At 38.2% G+C, this 24545-nt stretch overlaps 1 protein-coding gene across 1 annotated transcript in view; it reads left to right on the top strand.

Annotated features, from left to right (window-relative positions):
* The first annotated feature begins 1984 nt into the window (after positions 1-1984).
* Positions 1985-24545, top strand: part of LOC118636072 (fibronectin type III domain containing protein 3C1-like) — a 35462-nt gene continuing 12901 nt past the window's right edge. Inside the window, exons 1-14 of the mRNA XM_036271133.1 lie at positions 1985-2107; positions 2435-2510; positions 4527-4603; positions 6543-6780; positions 9888-10814; positions 16155-16207; positions 16543-16685; positions 18614-18673; positions 19021-19159; positions 22113-22166; positions 22447-22568; positions 22653-22827; positions 23802-23888; positions 24119-24257. Of these exons, the coding sequence (XP_036127026.1) occupies positions 1985-2107; positions 2435-2510; positions 4527-4603; positions 6543-6780; positions 9888-10814; positions 16155-16207; positions 16543-16685; positions 18614-18673; positions 19021-19159; positions 22113-22166; positions 22447-22568; positions 22653-22827; positions 23802-23888; positions 24119-24257 (2413 nt within the window). The remainder of the gene's footprint in view (positions 2108-2434; positions 2511-4526; positions 4604-6542; positions 6781-9887; positions 10815-16154; positions 16208-16542; positions 16686-18613; positions 18674-19020; positions 19160-22112; positions 22167-22446; positions 22569-22652; positions 22828-23801; positions 23889-24118; positions 24258-24545) is intronic.

The following is a 24545-nucleotide window of genomic DNA, read 5'->3' as shown; positions in this document are numbered from 1 at the left end:
AAGCTTTAGATTATGTTTAAGATATTTAGTTTTAGTATTTGAAAGTTATGGTAAATACATATGTTCTTAGCCCTGGCCAGTTTTGTTCAGCAGTTAGAGCATCGGCCCGGGGACCAGGGAGGCCGGGGTTCGGTTCCCGCTAAGGGCACGTACCTCAGTTGCAGTTTGTCCTTGGTCCCCTGGTTGGGGTCGTGTGGGTGGCAACCAATCGATGTGTCTCTCTCACATCAATGTTTCTCTCTCTTCCCCCCTCTCTCCCTCCTCTGAAAATAAATGCAAAAACGTCCTCAGGTGAGGATTAAAATATATATATATGTTCTTATAATTTTTAAAGGGATCTAGTTAATTCTTACGGCTTTCTAAGCAAGGTAACATCATAGATTGGAAATTAATTTAACTTAATCTGAGTGAATCAAATAACAAATGACTTGCTTAACTAAACTATTCTTCTCACTGTGAAATGGAACTATCTTCTTTTGTCTTCATGACTAAAGAGTGAACATGTCAAAACTCTTGACTCCAAACTTTATATTTTTTCATTTATGAAAACCAATGATTATTTTGAAATGTTGCCATAAAAAATTTCAGTTAAGTGAACATTTCCAGAGAGAAAAATTATTTAAGATGGCTTTTCTCGTGAGCATTACATCAGGTTTTATCATTTAAAATCACTGCTTTGACTTAATTTGCTTAATCTAAGATTTCAATTTCTTCTTAGAATCATCACTTGTTGTGAAAATCAATACTTTTAGATATGACTGAACATGGGCTTACTGAAATAATTCCTATAGCTCCAATCATCAATGGGAATCCCATGTATCAGGTAAGAGTAGTTTTGCTTTTGCTTTTCTTTTTTTTTTTTTTAATCATAACTGATCGATTTTTTCTCTTAAATGCTGTATTAGCTTTTATTTAGAAAAAAGTGTGTCACTTTTTATAATTGGTCACTTAGTTTGGGAGTTTTTAGTTTTTTCACCAACATTGACTTATCTTCCTTATAAACCTTTTTAAATTGCTTTAGAGATATTTAACACTCTAGCTTAGGCCACGTATAACCTCCTTTTGTGTTGATTTAGCTGCTTTTTCAGCCTCCCTTGATTGGCCCTAAAGTCCTGATGAATAGTTTAAAAATATGACTCTAGCCCAGCCGGTGTGGCTCAGTGGTTGAGCATCGACCCATGCACCAAGAGGTTACCAGTTCGATTCCCGATCAGGGCACATGCCCAGGTTGTGGGCCAAATTCCCAGTGGGGGGGGGGGTGTCATGCAGGAGGTGGCCAATTGATGCTCTCTCTCATCAATGTTTCTATCTCTCTCTCCTTTCCTCTCTCTCTCTAAAAATCAATTAAAAATGTTTTAAATACAACTCTAATGCATCCTAAAGTTTGTTCATATTCATTCATAGCTGTGAACTCAACTAACATTTTAAAGTATTGTTTTGAGCAACAATGACTTCTACCTATAGGATTGGTCTCCAGAAAGAAAGAAAGGGTATAATTATTTTTTTTAATATATTTTATTGGGTTTTTTTTTGTTTTGTTTGTTTGTTTGTTTGTTTGTTTGTTTGTTTGTTTTAGAGAGAGAGAGAAGAAGAAAGAGAGAAATAGAAACATTGGTGTAAGAGAGAAACATTGATCAGCAGCCTCTTGCACGTCCCCCAGTGGCGATCGAGCCTGCAAGCCAGGCACATGCCCTGACTGGGAATCAAAATGGGACCTCTTGGTCCATGGGACAATGCTCAATCCACTGAGCCACGCCAGCCGAGTGAGAGGGTATAGTTTAAATTTAGCATCTACCCATTTAAAGTAATCTACTCAAGAAATCTTATCTACATATGTATGTGAAAAGATCACTTACCTTTTCTTTGGAGTTTAAAAATGAGCAAATATTGTACTTCTAACTTATAATTTTGTTTTACATCATGTCAAAAGGCACTGAAATATTTTTAATTACCTATTGAAATTAAAATTACTTCATTTTACTAGATGGAAAGTTATCATCTGAACACCACTAATGGAACACAATATACCACTAATTATTCACAAATAATGACTCATCCCAAGAGATATACCAGATGGAATTATTGTCCTCAATACTGGATGCAACAAGTATGTATGAATTTTACCTTCAGATAAGTTTTATTTTCATTTTTTTAATTTTTTGCAGGATTTATTTTGGGGAGAGGAGTTGGTCTTTCCATCTCAATGCCCCTATTTTCTATGATCTTTCTATATTAAGTTTTACATGGGTGGGGAGGATCTGTTCTTAGGGGTATTGAATTTCTACTACATGCCCATTAATCCAATTGTACTCTTCTCCTTGAGCATATAAAGTCCCCAATAATTCGTGAGTCTGAATATTTTTCAAAAGAAAAATAATGATTTTTATAGATTATTTAACAGAAAGTGTGTCATCCAAGGATGGTTTATTTCTAGATTGTGTTGCTGCAAGTTAACCCTGGAGAGTCCCTTATCATCAAGTCTGATAATGGGAACATTCAGAATATTCAAGGTCAGTAAAAATATAATTAAATATGTGTTGTTTGAAATCAAATATAGTGCATTTAAATATTAGTGTGAAATGACTTTACTAGAAATCTATTCCAGTAATATTCTTTTATGTTTGAGCCAGTTTGAATGCTCTTAAATTTATACATTTCTCTCAGAAGCATAGTATCAATAGAACAACCAGGTTTCACCTCGCCACTTGTACTAGAGACCCTCCTTCAAGGTCATTTTAAAAATTGAAAATTAATTCAAGAATTCCATTAGAAAAGGCCAGATGTTGGAGATATTGACAGCCACTGATGGTTTCAGACTATTCTCCTGTAGGAGATGACTGTTGAGGGCTTCAGATGGCTCATTTATTCACACATTCAACAAGTATTAGTGCTTAGTACTATACTAGACATTTAAGATAGAACAATATACAGAAGGTGGTAAAATTATTCATATATAATTGTCTCTTTATATGTATATATCCATGTATATATGTATATATAGCAAATTTACAGCATATAGAATTGCTTCAGTGGTAACATAAAATTAATAAATATTTACTTCACATAAGATTTACTATTTATTATTTCAAAGTGAGGCAGTTGTTTCTGTTTTATGCCAATTATTTTGTGTCCTAAAGTCATTTTGAGTTATGTCTCAAAATTTCTTAAAACATTACCATTTACCCATAAACATGTGGGTTTATTTCTGGACTCTCAATTCTGTTTCATTGGTCTGTGTGTCTGTTTTTCTGCCAATACAGTGCTGTTTTGGTTATTGTCACTTTGTAATATAATTTGAAGTCAGAGAATGTGATAACTTTGGCTTCATTCTTTTGTCTCAGGGTTGCTTTGACTATTTGGGGGTCTTTTGTGGTAGTAAAGGGTATAAGGGAGTCAAATATATGGTAACAGAAGAATTTTTTATTTTGGTTGGTGGGCACACAATGTAGTATATACAGATGATGTATCATAGAACTGTACATTCAGAACCTATATAATCTTATTAACCAATGTCACCTCAATAAATTTAACTTAAAAAACATTGTTGCCTGGCCAATGTGGTTCAGTTGATTGAATGTCATCTCATGTACCAGGAGGTCACCAGTTTGATTCCTGGTCAGAGCACATGCTTAGGTTGCGGACTCAATCCCCAGTAGGGGGCATGCAGGAGGTAGCCAATTGATGTTTCTCTCTCATCGGTGTTCCTATCTCTCTCTCTCCCTCTCCCTTCCTCTCTCTGAAATCAATAAAAACATATTTTACAAAAACATGATAATTTAGCAATAGATTCCATATGGCTGCAATATAAAATTTATCATGGACTCATATTTATTATTTCCCCCCATTAACAAAAGTAAATTACCATTCTAAGACTTGAAAGCCACATATATTTTGAGAACTAAACACTAATTATAATAATTTCAGATAAACAAAAGAATGATGACATGTGTCTCCATTCTGTGTTGTATTTTTAGTTCCTATGCAACTGTAAGTTTAAGGAGTAAGAATACCTAATATAAACATAGGGTATCACATGAGTGGCATTGGGTCCTTCTTTATAATATACTGTTTTCTAAAAACTATCTCACTGTACTATGTATTATTGGTGAGAAGCCTTAAAATGAACGTTTATTTAAGTTTTATTATGTAGCATCACTATAAGAAAGATATTTTATGGTACAGAGTAAAACTTCTATTCAATGTATAAATATTTTAGGCAAGAAAGAACAGGTAAGTAAAGTACAATTATACTAGAAGGCTAATAGTTAATTATTATTAGCAGTAAAATTTGCCAACATATTTTATAAGTTGTATCTCATTATCATTATGTGCCTTAGTTACTTTCCATCAGTTTTGATGAATTTGCACTGATTCAGCTGCATAATTACCTACTCCCGTCTGCAAGTAAACAACATACACTTTCAAATTGGCTGGCTGTTGTTAAAGCTTGCAGCTGGTTTTCACTATGCAAAATTAAATGGACTTTGCTTTAAATTATTAAATAATTAATAAGAATTTTCTTTTAGGGCCTGCTGATGTACCTCTGATGTCAACAAGTGGTACTTTGCCACCAATATATCTTCCTCCTGGTTATATGTCTCAGGTATACTAGTGTGTTTTACTTGGTGTTTAGCACTAAGTCATCATTTAACAGTTTCCATCATGTCACTATATGACAAGAGAACTTCTAAAATACAGTCGTCCCTCGCCACTTCGCACTGTACTATTTATTTATTCACTTTATTATTATCATCATTGCTAAAAAGCAATTGCAATGATGTTTAACCAAACCTCCCTTGGATTGCCTTGTAAATATGCCTTATTCATCTAATGAATTTGTATCTCTTTATTACCATTAAACCTCCATTGTTTTTGTTTTTGAGTACTTTAACCAATCTTAATTATCTATTAACAATTGTTATCTATAGTAATGGATTCTGAAAATATGTGGGCTTTAATCCCTCAAATTACTTTCAGGTCAATAGTATTTCATTCTCAGTTGCCAGACTACAAATTACACTTATAAAGATTCCTCAAATATTTATCAAGCAATGAAAATGGGCAGGAAGATATGGCTCCTATAGAGATTAATAAGATATTCTATGGCCTCAGAAGTTTCATACTAGAGAATATCTTTTTATATTACACAACTGTGAAGATTGGGGTGGTGAACACACAATACAGTGTACCGATGATGTGTTGTGGAATTGTGCACTTGAAATCTGTATAATTTTGTGAATCAATGTCACCCCAATAAAAAGGAAAAGAAAGAACACACTAAATAAGTAAATATAATATGCTTTTCTTCTAAATGGGTTATCTATTGGGGCAATAGCTAACAAAAATACAAATGCAGCCCTGGCCAGTGTGGCTCAGTGTGTTGAGCATCATCCCATGCATCAAAAGGTCTCAGGTTCAATTCCCAGACAGGACACATGCTTGGGTTGTGGGCTTGATCCCCACCCAGTAGGGGGCATGCAAGAGGCAGCCAATAGATGTTTCTCTCTCACATCGATGTTTTTCTCTCTCCCTCTCCCTTCCTCTCTCTCTCAAATCAGTAAAAACATTTTTTTTTTTTTATCCTCACCCGAGGACATTTTTCCATTTTTTGTTCAGATAGAGCGGGCAGGAGAGAGAGGAAGAGAGAGAGAGAGAGAAACATCGACGAGAAAGGGACACATCAAGTGGCTGCCACCCGCACAACCAACCAGGGCCGGGGACGAACTGCAACCGAAGTACGTGCCCTTAGCGGGAACCGAACCCGGGTCTCTCCGGACCGCAGGTTGACGCGCTAACCGCTGAGCCAAACCAGCCAGGGCAAAACATATTTTTTTAAAGTACAAATGCGTATACCCTTTCACCCAGCAATTTCACTTTGAGGAATTTATCCTAAAGATGTATTTTCACAAATCTGAAATAATAAATGTACAGGATTATTCATTACAATGTTGCTTATAATCACAAAAGACTAGAACACTCTATATGCTTGTCAATGGGTGCTGTGAAGCACTATATAATGGAGCACTATGCAGCTGTGCAAAAAAATGGAAAAGCTCTATGTACTAAAATAGAAAACTTTTTAAGATGTATTGCTAAGTGTGAAAAGCAAGGTACTGAATCATGCAAATAATGCTACCTTTATTAATAAAAAGGAAAAATAAACTATGCATTATTATTTGCTTTTATAGGTACAAAGAAATTCTGTAAGGATTCATAAGAAACTAAGAACAGTAGGATTTTACTGGGGGCAATGAACAGATAAGGGTTAAGAGAGAAACTATTCATGCATACTTTTTTATACTTTATGGTTTTCAACCATGTCGATATATTATCTATTGTCAAAAATTACCTTTTTGAAAGCTACACTTGTGGGGAAAAGGAGTTATTTTGCTTCCTTCTTGACATAGTTTCATTTGATTATTGATTTTTGATCCTCTGGGTTTTCTAAATTAAGAGAACGAGCTATAAATCTAAAACTTAGTAGGAAAAATGCTAGTTTTATGGATTCTAATATGTTTATATGATTCTGTATTTCATTTTAGGTAGTGGAAGAAAATGGGATTCACAAAATTATCATTGTGCCTCAGACAATTAACTATAACGTAGCCATACCTGCTCCTATATCACATTTCATTACCCCATCCATTACTTCGTATCCACAAGCACCTCAGCTGATGTACCTCCCAGCTCAAGGAGAATTTCCACCACCTTACAACCAAGAGCCTGTGCCACAGCAGCCGCCACCACCACCACCACCATTTATATACCACAAGCACCATGGTATATACTTTTCTTAACCAAAAACTATTTTTCATTTGTTAAAATTAACAGCTTTGGGCAATTATTAAAATGATAAAAGTAGAGATAGTAACACTTCCTTGAATGATTGCATTTTATGCATGTATATTAAGATTGATAAAAATAAGTACTGGGCTGTGTCTTAGGCAAAATGCTCATAAAGAGAATTTTGTATAAGTTTTCTGTACTTTGATATAGCAAGTGATTTATGATATTTATTTTCCTGACTGGGTCCATAAAATCATATTGGAAAATCAAAAGAAAAATTTTTTTGTCTTAGCAAGTTTGATTTTATTTTATTTTATTTATTGTTTAATGTTTTTTTATTTTTTAATTACAGTTGACATCAATATTATATTAGTTTCAGGAGTACAGCACAGTGGTTTTGCATTTATATAACTTATGCGGTGATTCCCCCAATAAGTCTTGAATCCACCTGACACCATATATAGTTATTACAATATTATTGACTAAATTCCCTGAGTGGTACCTTACATCCCAATAACTATCTTGTAACTACCCATTTTTACTTCTTAATCCCTTCACCATTTTCACCCAGGTTCCCCACCCCTCCCATCTAGCAACTATCAGTTTGGTCTCTGTATCTATGAGCCTGTTTCTGTTTTTTTGTTTGCTCTTTAGGGTCCACAAATAAGTGAAATCATATGATATTTGTCATTCTCTGACTAATTTCACTTAGCATGATACCTGCTAGGTACATCCATGTTGTTGCAATCTATTCTTCCCCTAAATTCATTGAGCATCCTTATAACCAGTGTTTTGAACTCTGAATCTGTAGGTTGCTTGCCTGCATTTTGTTTAGTTATTTTTCTGGAGTACTGTCCTGTTCTTTCATTGGGGACGTGTTTCTTTGTTTCTTCACTTTGGTCGTCTCCTTGTGTTTGTTTCTATGTGTTAGATAGAGCTACTAGATCTCCCAGTCTGCAGAGTGGCCTTATATAGTAAGAGTCTCATGGGACCCAGTGGCTTAGTCTCCCTAATCTCCTGAGCCAGGTGCTCGAGGGGTGTGCCTTGTGTGGGTTGTATGTGCTCTCTTGCTGTTGAGCCTTGATTACTGTTTGTACATTAGTGGGTGGGTCTGCCCCTTAGGCTGACCAGCTGTGAGGATTGGCTGTGATTACAGCAGATGAGCTGTTGTGTGGGGGCTCACCCTACAGAGCATGTATGTCATTTGTGGTGATAATTGGGTGGTGCTCTGGTGTGATCTGAAGACGGCCATTAGGAGTGTTGGTTCTGGGGACTCTTTGGTGGAGCTCTGGTGAAGGCCAGGTCAGCTGCTGCCTATGCTTTTTCTGGGGCCACCTGGTAGGAGCTATGAAGTGATCTGCATTTGGTACTGCCTGTACTGGGCTTGGAGTCACCTGAGTAGTTTTGCTGCAAACTGAGACTGGCTGTCACTAGTGCTGGGCTTTGGGCCACTTAGCAAGAGGTACAGGGCACACCAAGACCAGCTGCTGCTTGTTTGGGATTTGTGGACCTTTGAGAGATTTTAGGAAGGTCTGAAGTCTGGGCCCAGTTTGGCTGGTTGTGTGGATTAGCCTCTGTAAGAGGTTCAGGCCAGTAATGTGAATTGGTTGGGGTAGCATCTCAGAAACTCACCAGGGAAGGATGTGACTAGTGTTATCTAGGTTGATGGAGACTCTTAATTTGGTGCCTGCCTGCACCTGCAGGCTGGGGCTGGGGGAGCTCAACAAAGGAGCAATGATACCTACCAGTTCTGGAGAGAACTTCCCCTTCAGATCTCTCCCTGAAGTCAGACAATTCAGTCCCTGCCTGTATATCCCTGGTGCTTTTTGAGCTCTTGTCCCTTCCCTTGACTTTAGGGTTACTGTTTGTGAGCAACTGAGTCTGTTCTTGGTTCCTTTAAGAGGATGCATGGGTCTGGCCAGTGTGGTTCTGGTTGAGTGTTGACCCATGCACCAAGAGGTCGCCGGTTCAATTCCCAGTCAGGATACATGCTCAGGTTGTGGGCCTGATCCCCAGTGAGGGGCATGCAGGAGGTGGCCAATAGATCTTCTCTCTCATCGATGTTTCTATCTCTCTCTTCCTGTCACTTTCTCTCTCTCTAAAATCAATAAAGGAAAATTCTTTTTAAAAAACAGGATGCCTGGGTCTATAGAAGCCCTCCATCTCACCCAGACAGACTCTCTGCTGATTTTTTTTCATTTATCTTCAGACATAGCAGGAGGGAGAGAAGGAGGAAGAGAGAGAGAGAAACATTGATTTGAGAGAGACACATCAAGTGGCTGCCCCCCATAAGAACCCAACCGGGGCCAGGGACATACTGCAACCGAGGTACATGCCCTTAGCGGGAACCTAACCCAGGACTCTCTGGTCCACAGGCTGACGCTCTAACCACTGAGCAAAACTAGCCAGGGCTCTCTGCTGATTTTTACAGCCAGCTGTTGTGGGAACTGCTCTTCCCAGCACTGGTTGTGGGGATCCCAGTGTAGGGCTGGGTCCACTTGCTCCTCAGTAGGGACCTCCACAGCCAAGATATCCCGCCTGATTCTTAACTGCTGCATGTGGCTGTGGGAGCAGCCCATTTTATGTCTCTGCCCCTCCTACCTGTGTTAGCGTGGCTTCTGTATATCCTTAGTTATAGGAGTTCTGTGCAACTAGTCTTCAGGTGGTTCTCAAGGGTGGTTGTTTTATAATCTAGTTGTAATTTCAATGCGGTCATGGGAAATGTGAGCACAGCATTTACCTACTCTACCATCCTGATCAGAAGTCATAAAAGAATGTTTTGATTATTAATGCAATACAGTGGGAATATAGAAGAACTGAAAGGTCAACATTACAATCATCTTAGGACTTTAAAATTTGGAAGTGTAGTTACTCCCTAAGAAAACACTATCTGTATTTGCTCATGTTTTTCTTTCTATACATATAAATATATTATAAAAATATACACACACATATTTAATATCCATATTAAAGCAAAGTAGGAACCTTTTAAAAGTAAAGCATAGCTTTTTAGTGCTTTCTTGATAGTTTAAAAATATTCAAAAGACCTTCATAAATGTAATTATTATAATTATTAAACAGTATTTCATTGTCTGTTTTAGAAACCTATTCCCATGGAAGAGCAAATTATGGCCAACTTGATGAAAGGGCTGCTAAAATGAAAGAACATATGAAGAAAAATATGAGAAAACTCCAAGTTGGTAGACATAGGAATAATAGTGATATGCTTAACAGGACCTCTTTGCTTGTGAGCAAAACTGATGATCTTTCCAGTATTCCTGTTACTCCAAGCACTCACACTGTGGAATATGCTCCAAGCACCTACACTGTTGATAATACTTCAAGCATTTACACTGTGAACAATGCTCCAAGCACCTACACTGTTGACAGTGCTCCACGCACTTACACTGTTGACAGTACTTCAAGCACCTACACTGCGGACAATGATCAATGCACCTACAATGTGAACAATGCTCTGAGAACCTACACTATTGACAACACTTTGAGCACTTACACTATGGACAATGCTCCGAGTACCTATACTGTGAATAATAATCAGAATGTTCACACTACTGACAATACTCTTAGTACTTACACTGTTAACCCTTTGAGCACTTGCATTGCTGACAATACTCCCAGCAATTCTACTGACCATACTCCTAGTACTTCCACCACAGACATTGCTCTGCCTCCTTCTACTAATGATAGTACCTCAATCCTTTCCAGCACGAATTATGCCAAGACTTTCACCTCTAACAGTGCACCCAGATCATCACCTTTTATCAGTACTCCAAGCTCTTCCATTTCTGACAGTGATCCTAACACTCCCATCTTTGAAAATGCTCTCAGCATTTCTGTAACTGATAGTGCTTTCAGTGCTTCCGATACTGCCAGTACATCCAACACTGCCAGTGTTCACGATGAGATTAGTCATGGAAAAAAACAGAGTGCCATGATAAGCAAAGATATTAAGCAGAAACCAGGTGGAAAACAAAGCAACAGCCCATCATCAAATGCAGCAGAAAGAGGTAAGTTCCAGAGTTTGGTTTTATTGCCAATGAATAAACATCTTAATGTTTAGGAATCTCAGGGCATTTTGAACATTTAGGTGCCATTTTCTGCTTCTATTTTATCTTGTCTTTGTACCCCTACCTCTAAATTCTTAATGAGACCACAATCAGGATGCCTTTCTAAAACATGTAGAAATGTTCATCTTCGTGTAAAATGTGTGTGGGAACTTATGTGCACACCACATAATTTTTTCCAGTAAAACATTGCAAATTACTCTACAGTCCTAAAAAGTTCACATGATTTTACTTAAATTGGGCAATTTTTTCATTTTTGTTTGAGCTTGTTTAACACTAGCATATACTTTAAATCATTTTTTATTTTTCAATTATGGTTGACATGCAATATTATAATAGTTTCAGGAGTAAAATTCAGTGATTAGACATTATATAACTTACTAAGTGACCATCCCAATAAATCTCATACCCATCTGACACGATACATAGTTATTAGAATATTATTGACTATATTAGCTTATACTGTACTTTACATCCCCAGGCCTATTCTGTAACAACCAATTTGTACTTCTTAATCCCTTAACCTTTTTCACTCTTTCCCTCAACCCCCCTTCCATCTGGCAGCCATCAAAATGTTCTCTGTATCTATGAGTCTGTTTCTATCCTACTTGTTTATTTTGTTTATTTGTAGATTCACTTATTGATAAATATGTGTTTATTGCCATTTATTGTTCATATTTTTTATCTCTTTGTTCTTCTTAAAGATCCTTTAGCATTTCATATAATACTGATTTGGTGGTGATGAACTACTTAGTTTTTTTTGTATTTTGTTTGTTTTTTTGTCTGGGGAGCTTTTTATATGTCCTTTGATTCTAAATAATAGTTTTGCTGGGTAGAGTTATCATGGTTGTAGATCCTTGCTTTTCATCACTGAATATTTCTCACCACTCACTTCTGGCCTGCAAAGTTTATGTTGAGAAATAAGATGACAGCCTTATGGGAGTTCCCTTGTGGGTAACTAACTGCTTTTCTGTTGCTTCTTTTAAGATTCTCTTGTCTGCCCTGGCCAGTTTGGCTCAGCGGTTAGAGCGTCGGCCTGCAGTCCAGAGAGACCTGGGTTCAGTTCCCGCTAAGGGCGCGTACCTTGGTTGCAATTTGTCCCCAGCCCTGGTTGGTCGTGCGGGTGGCAGCCACTCGATGTGTCACTTTCATGTCGATGTTTCTCTCTCTCTCTCTTCCTGTCTCTCCCTCTCACTCTATCTGAACAAAAATGGAAAAATGTCCTTGGGAGAGGATAAAAAAAAAGATTCTCTTGTCTTTAACTTTTTGTATTTTAATTATGATGTATCTTGGTGTGGGCCTCTTTGGGTTCTTTTTTGGAACTCTCTGTACTGCCCGAACTTGTATGTCTATTTCCTTTACCATGTTAGGAAAGTTTTCTGTCATTATTTTTTTATTAAATTTATTGGGGGTGACACTGGTCAATAGAGTCATATAGGTATCAAGTGTACATCTCTATGATATATGATCTATATATTGCATTTGTGCCCACCACCCAAAGTCAAATAATCTTCCATCACCATATATTTGACCCCCTTTACCTTTACTAACCCTAAACTCCCTAGTATTCCATAGTATATATGTACCATATCTTCTTTATCCAATATTCTCTATCAAAGGACACTTTGGTTGTCTCCATGACTTAGTCACCAGTGAATAATGCTGCAATAAACATAGGGGTACATATATCTTTGTGAATAAATGTTTTTTGAGTTTTTCAGGTACATATCCAGAAGAGGGATTTCTGGGTCATATTGTAACTCTATTCTTAATTTTTTGAGTAACCACCATAATGTTCTTCATAGTGGCTGTACCAGTTACATTCCCACCAGGAGTGAATGAGTTTCTTTTACTCCACAACCTCTCCAACACTTGTTATTATCTGTCTTCTTGATAACAACCATTCTAACAAGTGTGAGGTAGTATCTCATAGTGGTTTTGATTAGCATTTCCCTAATAGCTGGTGAAGTTGAACATCTCCTATATCTGTTGGTTATTTATATGTCTTCTTGGGAAAAATATCTGTTCAGGTCCTCTACCAATATTTTAATTGGATTGTTTGTTTGTTTGATGTTTAGTTGTATGAGTTCTTTATATATTTTGGATATTAACCCCTTGTCAGAGCATTGTTTGCAAATATTATCTCCCATTCGTTTGGTTGTCTTTTTGTTTTGGTGTCAGTTTCTTTTGCTATGCTGAAGCTTTTTAGTTTTATACTGTCCCACTCATTTATTTTTAATATATTTCTATTGTTTTTTTTAGAAAGGAAGGGAGAGAGAGAGATAGAAACATTGTTGAGAGAGAAACACTGATTGGCTGCCTTCTGCAATCCCCCTACTGGGGATCAAGCCGGCAACCCAGGCATGTGCCCTGACCGGGAATCAAACCAATGATCTCTTGGTGCCTGGGATCATGTTCAATCCATTGAGCCACACCAGCCAGGTCCATTCATTTATTTTTGCCTTTATTTCCCATGCCTTTAGGGTCAAATTCATAAAATGTTTCTTACAACCAAGGTCTATATGTTTGGTATCTATGTTTTCTTCTATGTGATTATTGTTTTAGATATTGTATTTAGGTCTTTGATATATTTTAAATTAATTTTTTTACATGTAGAGAGACTGTAATCTAGTTTTATTCTTTTGCACATGGCTTTCAAATTCTCCTAGCACCATTTATTGAGTAGGCTTTCTTTTCTACATTGTGTGTTTTAGGCTCCTTTGTCAAAAATTATTTGCCTATATACATGTGTTGTTGTTTTTTTCCTGGACTTTCAATTCTGTTCCATTGATCTGTGTGTCTATTTTTCTGCCAATACCGTGCTGTTTTGATTATCGCAGCTCTGTAGTATAATTTGAAGTCAGGTAGTGTGATACCTTTGGCTTCATTCTTTTTTTTTTTTTTTTGGTATGTGCCCCTAGTGGGAACCGAACCCAAGACTCTCAAGTCCGCAGGCCAACGCTCCAACTGCTGAGCCAAACCGGCCAGGGCTTCATTCTTTTTCTCAGTATTGTTTTGGTTATTCAGGGTTTTTTGTACTTCCATACAAATCTGATTATTTTTTGTTATATTTATTTAAAAATGACATTGGAATTTTGATGAAGACTGCATTAAATCTGTGTATTGTTTTGGGTAATGTGGCCATTTTAATTATGTTGATTCCCCCAATTCATGAACATGGAATACCTTTCCATTTCATTGTGTTTTCTTCAATCTCTTTTAATCATGCTTTGTAGTTTTCAGTATATATGTCTTTCATGTCCTTTGTTAAGTTTATTTCTGGGCCTTTATTATATTGAGGTACTTTCCTTATATACCCATTTTATTGAGTGTTTTAATTATAAATGGATATTATATCTTATCAGTTGCTTTTTCTGCATCTATTGATAAAATCATGATATTTTTTTACTTTTTTGTTGTTGTTGACACTATTACAGATGTCCCCATTTTCCCCACCTTTGCCCACTTCCACCCAGCCCACACTCCTGCTTCCCTCTGGCCATTACCACACTGTTGTCTGTATCTAGGGATTATGCATACATGTTCTTTAGCTAATCCCTTCACCTTCTTTCATCCAGTCCCCTGTTAGATTGCTTATCTCCATTTCATTTAGTTCTTTTCCTGGAGTTTTGTTCTGTTCTTTCATTTGGGACATGTTTCTTTGTCTCCTCATTTTGACTGACTGCCTGTGTTTGTTTCAATGTATTAGGTAGAGCTGCTATGTCACCCAGGTTTGGTAGAGTGGCCTAATGTATTAGGTGTTCTATATGGTCCAGTGGCACAGCCTCCCCCATCACCTGAGCTGGGTATTCCAGGTGCACCCTCATGTGGGCTGTGTACACCCTCCTGTTGTAGTTGAGCCTTGATTGCTGTTGGCATGTCAAGAGAGGGATTTACCCCCAGGCCAATGCAATGCAAGGACTGGCTGCACCCACCGAACACCAACCACCATGGAGGATTAGCTGTGCGGAAGCCCATCCCACAGAGCAGGACTTATTTCAGCGGGCCTGATCCCCACTGAGTCTGCCCCTTGAATGTGTCTCTTTTTGGAGATTGTTGGGTGGTGCCTCCATGTGCTGTGAAGCTGTCCACTGGGTGCACTGGCCTTAGGGTCTCCCAGGAGGTGCAGGCCAAGGTCAGCTACCACCTGTGTTCTACCTGGGGCCACCTGGCATGAGCTACAAAGCATTCTGCAGATGGCTATTTGTGCTGGGCTTGGAGGTGCCCAGGAGAAGCCAAGCTGTGAACCAAGGCCCGCTGCTGCTAGTGCCAAGCCTGGGGTCACTTAGCGAGAGGTACAGGGTATGCTGTGGCCAGATACTGCTTAAGAGAGTTTAGGAAAGTCTGAAGCATGCACCAAGATGGGCCATTCATATGGAAAAGCCACTGGAAACAGTTTGGGTGGGCCCACAAGTTGGGTGAGGCAGGAGCCCTGGAAATCACCAGGGCAGAGTGAACAATGATAGCCAGATTGATGCAGACTCAGATGTGGTGCCCACTTGCAGGCTCTGTGGGGGAGGGTCTCAAAAAAGAAACAATGGCCTCTGCCAGCACTTTCATCTGGCAGAAAACTGCCCCCTCACTCTCGCCCTGATGCCAGTTAATTCAGTTCCTCCCCATGTGCCTTTCAAGCTGTTGTGCCAGCACTGGAGCTCAGAGGGAGTGAGTCCAAGTAAGTCCATGTTCTGGCCCTTTAAGAGGACCTGCTTGGGACTCCATAAGCCCTCCATTTCCCTCAGCCACAATCCCCACTGTTTTTTACAGCCAGAAGTTGTGGGGACTTCTCTTCCTGGCACTGGAATCCTGGGTTGGAGGGCCTGGTGTGGGGCTGGGACCCCTCACTCCTCAGGGGGGACCTCTGAAGCTGAAATATTCCTCCTGATTTTTAGTCACCACACATGGGTGTGGGACCAGCCAATTCCACATTTCTGCCTCTCCTACCAATCTCCATATGGCTTCTTCTTTAAATCCCTAGTTGTACGACTTCCATCTAGCTAGATTTCAAGTAGTTCTGAATGATGACTGTTCTGTGGTTTAGTTGTAATTTTGATGTGGTTGTGGGAGGAGGCAAGTTGTGCATTTACCTACATGACCATCTTGACCAGAAGTCCCTAATAGTATACACTTTAGACTACTCTTTTATTTTAAAACTTTTAATATAAGTTACTACTAGGTGTTTAGTAGATCTCTTGGGGATGATGTTTTTGTAATTGTATAATAGACATCTAACTTCTCCCATTTTTGCCAATGTAATATTTTGTTGGGTGCTTCTTTTACTTTTAGAATGCAGAACAGAACATGGAAAGTCATGCTGTTTTGGCATTGAGAAACCTATAGTAAGTAACTAAAGTGACTATTTCAGTATTCCTTTTAATTTACCTTGTCATTCCAAAATATGCACATTCTCTGATTTTTTTCTCTAGCAGTTATAATTTGAAGCTGTTACCCGGTTAAAATTTCATCATCTCCTTTAACTATTCGATATATAAAGATCCAATGTGGCATTGCTAAAAATAATATTAATGGCTCATTGTTTAATCACAATATTTAAGCACCTAATATGAAAAGAAGAATATACTTAGCATCACATATGACTTAGGGAAATATAATGTTTTAAATTACAGATTATAATTTTTAAGTATCCTACTCGAATTTTTACTATTTATTTTAGGTTTCTGATATTCAAACAAGATCTGCTATTATTTCATGGAAACCGCATAGTTCTGAAAAATGTAATCATGCCAAATCTCCTGTAACATTTGAATTGGCAATATGTAACAGCAGTAAAAATGGAAAATATAAAAATGTGTACACGTAAGTCTCTTTTTAATCATCTCTCATTTCTTATTCAATTTCAAAATGCTATCTAAACATACAGATCTCAACTAATATTAGGCTAAATACTAAAGATTTTTCTGCAATTTGTTCCAAGATTTTAATGCAATCTTCTACAGAAAGAGCTTTATGAATGGTGGTAGGATGCCAGGTCAGTCCATGACATTTATTGATTCATACATATGTTGCAGCTGAGGGGGCCTTAAATATAAACTGGTTCGTTCTCTTAGTTTTCAGCTTTTCTATTTGACAAGTTTAGATTAGGGGAAGAAAAGATTCCCTCCAATTGTCCTTTATCTTTTTGTCACTTAGATCATTTTAGGGAAGCAGAAAGTTTCACATGATGGTAGGTCTTTGGGTACACAAGGAAGATATTTACATTACAAAGGAAATTTAAGACTTGGGGTCTCCTGAGAATTTCATTGTATGAGCTAGCCATAAAGTGGAGCTATGATAGTAGCAGGATGACTTTAGGAATGTGCTCAGAAGGTAGAACCAGGACTAGGGAAGATGCAGTGGAGGACACAGCAAGAGCGAGCCATACCACTCCCAACAGCTTCTCAACTAGATAGGGACACGCTATCTGAAAGAGAGAAAGCTGAGACAGAGGCACAGTGGAAAGGAAACCCAAAGTGGGGAAGAAAGAGAAATTCCTTTGTCTAACAAACAACCAGGCAAGAAATAAGTCAGAGATTTGGATGTGTCTGTTTAGCACTTTAAAAATCAAAACACATCTTAACGTTGATTTGCTAGAATTTGTCATCTTTATTCAGAGACTCAAAGTGAAAATTTGAATATAATTAGTTACGTGAAATGTTATTTATTTTATAAGTAGCAGCTAGAAATTTTAAATTTAATAATTACAATACACAATCTTTTATATTAGAGGAATGAGAAGTTATAAAAAGTGATGAAAAGTTTTACATTTTGCTTTAAATATACATGGTGGTCTTTTTCTGATGTTATGTATTTCATAAAATACATTGTCTTTTTTTAATAAAAATGTACTTGCCAATATATATATATATATATATATATATATATATATACTTGCCTATATATCGGATTACCCTATAACTTTGGCCTTTGCCTAGAGGTAATGATCTTTTAGCTCTTTTTAGAGGCTATTTCAAGATTAGAGCCTGAAGGAGCTCCTTGAGGTGGTAAAGTATGCCTAGGTACTTACGACTGTTAGCTCAGGAAGATGTAGCTGTGGGAGCACAGCTACTTCATCCACTATAGCAGGTAGGTGCCCATCCAAGAAAGATTGCTCTATGTGATTGAACGAACAAGCTAAATGATGTATGGTGTCTTTGAGGCTTTTTATAACAACACTATTTAAAATAAAACAGTTAGCCCTGGCCGGTTTTGCTCAGTGGTTAGAGCATCAGCCTGCAGTCCAGAGAGACCCGGGTTCGGTTCCCACTAAGGGCACATACCTCAGTTGCAGTTTGTCCCCAGACCTGGTTGGTCATGCGGGTGGCAGCCACTCGATGTGTCCCTTTCACGTCGATGTTTCTCCCTCTCTCTCTCTTCCTCTCTCTCCCTCCCACTCTATCTGAACAAAAAAATGGAAAAATGTCCTCAGGTGAGGATTAAAAAAATAAAATAAATTAAAAAATAAAGTAAAATAAGACAGTTAAAGACAAATCTGTATTATTACAGTATGAAGAAGTTGCAGTGGTAAAATAATAAAGTTTCATTTCTTAAAGCTTTATTAATTTGGCATGAAAATGAAGAATTTTGAATTGTTAATATCACTTTTCTGCATTCATATAAAATGGGTTAAAATTATCTACACTCAAGGAGAATTGTGCTTCTTTATCAATTGACTACATAAGATTAGGAATGTTACTTAGCTTTTAAATATGTGCAAGATCTATTATAAATAAAGGCTATCTTCACAGTGGTGATGGAGTTGCCTTTACTCTACTTGAGCTACAACCATCCATGGACTATTTTGTAAGGTAAGAACTCCATCCTACATAACCTCCCCCGAAGCCAGATTCCTCAGTCTGTATCAGTTCACTACTTATGATTCCTTGAGTCAGCCTTGCAGTGTGCTAGCAGAATGGCCTTTCCTTCAAGTTTCAAAACAATCTCCTCCAAATCCAGCAATAGTTCACTTTCTTTCACTTAGAACATGTGAGAGGGCTATTTGGGAGGCATTATCTGCAAAAATCCAGCTCCATGCTATTAGGAAATATTTTATAATCATCTCCTAAGAAATGTATCTGGAAACTCAAGTATGCAATTTAATACAGATGTTAGAATAAATATTTGAAAGCTTACAACAATTATGATTCCATTTTAGAATTACAACCATAAGAGGCTCAACACACAAAACTGTATCCGAAGTGGTTAGCTTCACAACTCCAGGCTGCGAACCAGACCCTCCACTTGCACCCACACTAATTAACCGATCGAAGAGCAGCCTGAATTTACAGTGGAAAGTAAGGATTTTACTGCCAAAAACTTTTCAACATGTGCTTTTTTTAAAAAAAAAAAAAATCTTTATTGTAGAATGTATTACAGATGTTCCTCATTTTCCCCCATTGACCCCCTCCTCCCCACTCCCGCCCCCCTCCTGCCTTTTCCCACACTATTGTCTGTGTCCATTGGTTATGCATATAAGTTCTTTGGTTTATTTCTTCCCACCCCCCCCAACCCCTTTCCCTTTGAGGTTTGTCAGTCTAGCAACGAATTTGTACTTCTTAATCCCTTCACCTTTTTCACCCATTCCCCCAACCCCCCTCCCATCTGGCAACCAACAAAATGTTCTCTGTATCTATGAGAATGTTTCTGTTCTGCCTGTTCATTTTGTTTGTAGATTCCATTGTTGATAGATATGTATTCATTGCCATTTTGTTTTTCATATATTTTACCTTTTTCTTCAAAAAGACCCTTCATCATTTCATAAAATAACGGTTTGGTGGTGATGAACTCCTTTAGCTTTTCCTTGTCTGGGAAACTCTTTATATGGCCATCGATTCTAAATGACATCTTTGCAGGATAGAGTAATCTTGATTGTAGGTTCCTGCTTTTCATCACTCTGAATATTTCTTGCCACTCCCTTCTGGCCTGCAAAGTTTCTTTTGAGAAATCAGCTGACAGTCTTATGGGAACTCCCTTGTAGGTAACTAGCTGCCTTTCTCTTGCTGCTTTTAAGATTCTCTCTTTGTCTTGAACCTTTTGCAATTTGATGATGGTGTGTCTTGGTGTGGGCCTCTTGAGGTTCATCTTATTTGGGACTCTCTGTGCTTCCTGGACTTGTATGTTTGTTTCCTTCACCAAGTTAGGAAAGTTTTCTGCCATTATTGTTTCAAATAGGTTTTCAATTTCTTGTTCTCACTCTTCTCCTTCTGGTACCCCCAAGATGCGAATGTTGACACGCTTGAGGTTGTCCCAGAGGCTCCTCACACTATCCTCATTTTTTTGGATTCTTTTTTCTTTTTGCTGTTCTGATTGGGGATTTTTTGCTTCCTTATATTCCAAATCGATGGTTTGCTTCTTGGATTTACGTACTCTACTATTGAATCTGTGTAAATTATTCTCTATTTCGGTTAATGCCTCCTTCATTTCTGACTCTGCATCCGTCATTTCTGGTCCTTTTTTATGCTCTTGAGGCCCTCACTAAGTTCACTGAGGTTCTCACTAAGTTCATTGAGCATCCTTATAAGCAGTATTTTGAACTCAGCATCTGTTAGGTTGCTTATCTCCATTTTGCTTAGTTCTTTTCTTGGGATTTTGTTCTGTTCTTGCATTTGGGACCTGTTTCTTTGTCTCCTCATTTTGGCTGCCTCCCTGTGTTTGTTTCTGTGTATTACTTAACGAGTGGTATGCTGGCTAGCTGAGACCAGATGCTGCTTGTTTGAAAGAATTTAGGAAAAACCTGAAGCAGGATCCAAGTCAGGCCAATCCTATGGTTAAGCAAGTGGCAACAGCTTGGGTGGGCCTGAAAGTTGGGTGGGGTGGGGCGGGACCTCAGGAAGTCACCAGGGCGGGGCCACCAGTGTGAGCCAGGTTGCTGGAGTCCCAGATATGGCAGCTGTCTGCCGCCCCCGGGAAGGGCTCACCAAAGGAACAAAGGCTTCTTACAGCACGTTTGTCCCAGAGAAAGCCCCTCTGCAGCCCTCGCTCCAGTGCCAAACAGCTCAGTTCTTCCCTGTATGTTTCTGGTGCCCCTCAAGCTGCCTCCCCTCCAAGCTTAGAGGGAGAGTCCGATAAGTCCGTGCGCAGGCCCTTTAAGGAGCTGCCTGGGGCTCCAGCGGCCTCAGCCTCCCTGAGTCTCAGTTCCGCTGGTCTTTCCAGCCAGAAGTGATGGGGATTCTCTTCCTGGCACTGGAACCCTGAGCAGGGCACCTGGTGTGGGACGGGGACCCCTCAGTCCTCAGGAAGGACCTTCCCAGCCGAGGTGTCCTCCTGATTTTTATCCACCACCCGTGGGTGTGGGACCAGCCAGTCTGCCGCCGCCCCTCCTACCAGTCTGGATGTGGCTGCCGCTTTAATTCCGTAGCTGTAGGACTGCCATTCAGCTCGATTCCAGGCGGTTTTGAATGATGGTTGTTCTGTAGTTTAGTTGTAATTTTGATGTGGTTGTGGGAGGACGTGATACCGCGGTTACCTACCTGCCATCTTGACCAGAAGTTCTCAGCGTGTGCTTTTTAATTTAAAAACATTCTTTCTACTTTGTCCTGAATTTTAAATACAAAATTATGCATGCCGTATCTGGCCTATTTCCCTAGCACTTTTCCTTCTCTAATCAGCTCTCTCTTCTTTCTATCTATATCAAGCATCAAGTAAATTAAGAAATGCCAATCAGCCCTGGCCGGTTTGGCTCAGCGGTTAGAGCATCAGCCTGCGGTCCAGAGAGACCCGGGTTCGGTTCCCGCTAAGGGCACGTACCTCGGTTGCAGTTTGTCCCTGGCCCTGGTCGGTCGTGCGGGTGGCAGCCACTCGATGTGTTCCTTTCACATCGATGTTTCTCTCTCTCTCTCTCTGTTCCTCTCTCTCCCTCCCACTCTATCTGAACAAAAAAAAAAGAAAGAAATGCCAATCAGAATTTCAATAATCAATAAAAGTTGAAGTGTCAATTTCTACAACCTAAATTTATTTATAATTGTAACTACCAATAAATCTATCTCTCAGTTAATTAAGTACTAACTTTTTTATTGAATAAAATTTGGAAGACACAATAAAACAGAATTTGGGCATGTCTTATAGATTGTTAAAAAGTGCATTTTAATTTTAAAATTTGTATTGATTCAAAAATACAATTTAAGCAGATTAATTTACCATAATTTCTATCGTGTTAATTATTTGTATACTATACATGCGTATACACATATGTATTTCTATACTGTGAAAAAACAGCCCATCATAATCTTATCTTTCTGATATTTTTAGGGTTCCAATGATAATGGTTCCAAAATAAACAGCTTCCTTTTGGAATGGGATGAGGTAAAGTTTTATTTTTATATTTCTATTTAATTTATTGGGGTGACATTGGTTAATAGAATTATATAGATTTCACATGTACAATTCTATAATACATCATCTGTATATTGTATCATTTGTTCATCACCCCAAGTCAGGTCTCCTTCCATCATCATTTATCCCCCATTTACCCTCTAATAGTTTTATTTTTAAAAGAATTTATTTATAAATGATTAATAATATTATGAATTTTTGTTATTCGTAGCATTTTATAATATTCTAATATTTTCTGTATATTATTAAGGGAAAAGATGAAGACTTCAAAATTTGCTACATAGGTACCATGAAACAGCACAAGATCCTTAAACTGAATGCTTCTACAAAATATTCATTCAGATTAGCTGCCAAAAATAATTTTGGCTTGAGGTACATTGAATTATTGCAATATTTAGAAGTCTATACTTCAGTAAGAACCTGAAACTAATTTTTCCATCTTAATTTATTTTTCAGTGATTTCAGTGATCTAGCAGTCTTTTATACATCAGGAACTATGCCTCCAGCACCTTTACCCCCTAAGCTAAAAGAAGCAGGAGTCTGTCATTTGTCACTCGAATGGTGTGCCCCAACTAACACAAACCTCAATGACAGCCTTACTTATATACTAGAAATGGACGAAGCAGGATCTGTAAGTTTTCTTTTCATCAGCTTTAATCTTCAACTTCAGTCTTAGGTGCATTTTATATGCATTTTGCACTGAAAAAAAATTAATTCTAGTAATTTCTACTCAATCAAACTGCATGATTCCTTAGTCTCTGCGTTTTGGATAGGACCAATGCCAAGCCACGGTTAGGCAAGCCTGCACAGCGAAATCGGAAGGTACCCAAGTCCCTGCAAATTAACTAGAAGCATCAGCAGTCATAATAACCAAATAGAGACTCAGATGGCTGTGTTAGTTATTTAACTTTGGGCCTCTCCCAGACGACTTTGTAATATCTCACAGATTTTCTGCATACTTCTACCAGGGCAAGCCCTTTCTTTATCTCCCTGTTTTGTTTTTTGTAAATATCCTTGAGTGAAGATTATTTTTCTTTCCTTTATTGATTTTGGAGAGAGAGGAAAGGAGAGGGAGAGAGAAATAGAAACATTGATAAGAGAGAATATGGATTGGCCGCCTCCTGCATGCCCCCCACTGGGGATCAGACCCACAACCTGAGCATGTGCCCTGACCAGGAATCAAACCGGTGACCTCTTAGTACATGGGTTGATGTTCAACCACTGAGCCACACCGGCTGGGCTTTATTCTTTTTTTTTTTTTTTTAATTTATCTTTTTTATTGAACGTATTACATACCCTCCCCAACATTTTCCCCACTGACCCCCCTCTACTCCTCTCCTGCCCCTACATTTTAAATAAAGCAACTAATAAGAAATGCTCTGTGCAAGTAAAACACTAAGTGTCTTCACATACATATATTACATATTACATTCTGGAAAAGAGGAGACCTTTAAAGCAGAAATTATCTCCATTTTTTATATAGACAAACTGATGTTTAGAGAGATTAAGGGACTTGATCAGGACCACCCACATGAAAAATAAGCTGAAGTTGGAACTTGAACCCAGACCTGCCTGGTGCCTAAATACGCTGTCTTTCATTTCCAGGGGTTGGGTTTTAAACCTAAATATAATGGAGAAGACCTCTCATGCACTATAAGAAATCTTCAGAGAAGTACTACATACAAGTTTAGGGTATGTGGCTATAACTTATAAATTTGAATCATATTTTAATATAAATTTATACTCTTCGCTAGAGATAAAAATGAGTACCTTTTTTGGTTAAAATTAAACTTTATTTTGCATGTAGTTTTCATAAATTTTTAGTCAAATAACTTGCTTTATATTATTTACAAACTATACACATTTTCAAATCAGACTTTTATTTCCAGTGGTCAATCAGGTATTATCTTTTATTCAAACAGATATTTGCTTGCAATATGGAGGGAAGGAGTAACCCCAGTGGAGAGGTAAAATATACTACCTGTCCAGATAAGCCTGGATCCCCTAAAAAACCATATATAAAGGGAAAGATTCATGCACATAGAGCAAAAATTGGTTGGGGTAAGTAATGTTTTGCATTTAAAATTTACCATCTGTGTCTTAATATAGGCGATCAAGAAGAAATTTTCTGCCCTGGCTGGTTTGGCTCAGTGGTTAGAGCGTCGGCCCATGGACCAGAGAGTCCTGGGTTTGGTTCCCACTAAGGGCATGTACTTGCTTTCAGTTTGTCCCTGGCCCTGGTTGGGGTTGTGTGGGTGGCAACCACTCAATGTGTCTCTCACATTGATGTTTCTCTCTCTCTCTTCCTCCCTCTCTCCCTCCTGCTCTGTCTGAAAATAAATGCAAAAA

This window comes from Molossus molossus, unplaced genomic scaffold (genome assembly GCF_014108415.1).
Source record: "Molossus molossus isolate mMolMol1 unplaced genomic scaffold, mMolMol1.p scaffold_m16_p_2, whole genome shotgun sequence".
Lineage (NCBI taxonomy): Eukaryota > Metazoa > Chordata > Mammalia > Chiroptera > Molossidae > Molossus > Molossus molossus.
Note: the sequence above shows the minus strand (reverse complement) of the source record. Positions and strands in the feature narration are given on the sequence as shown.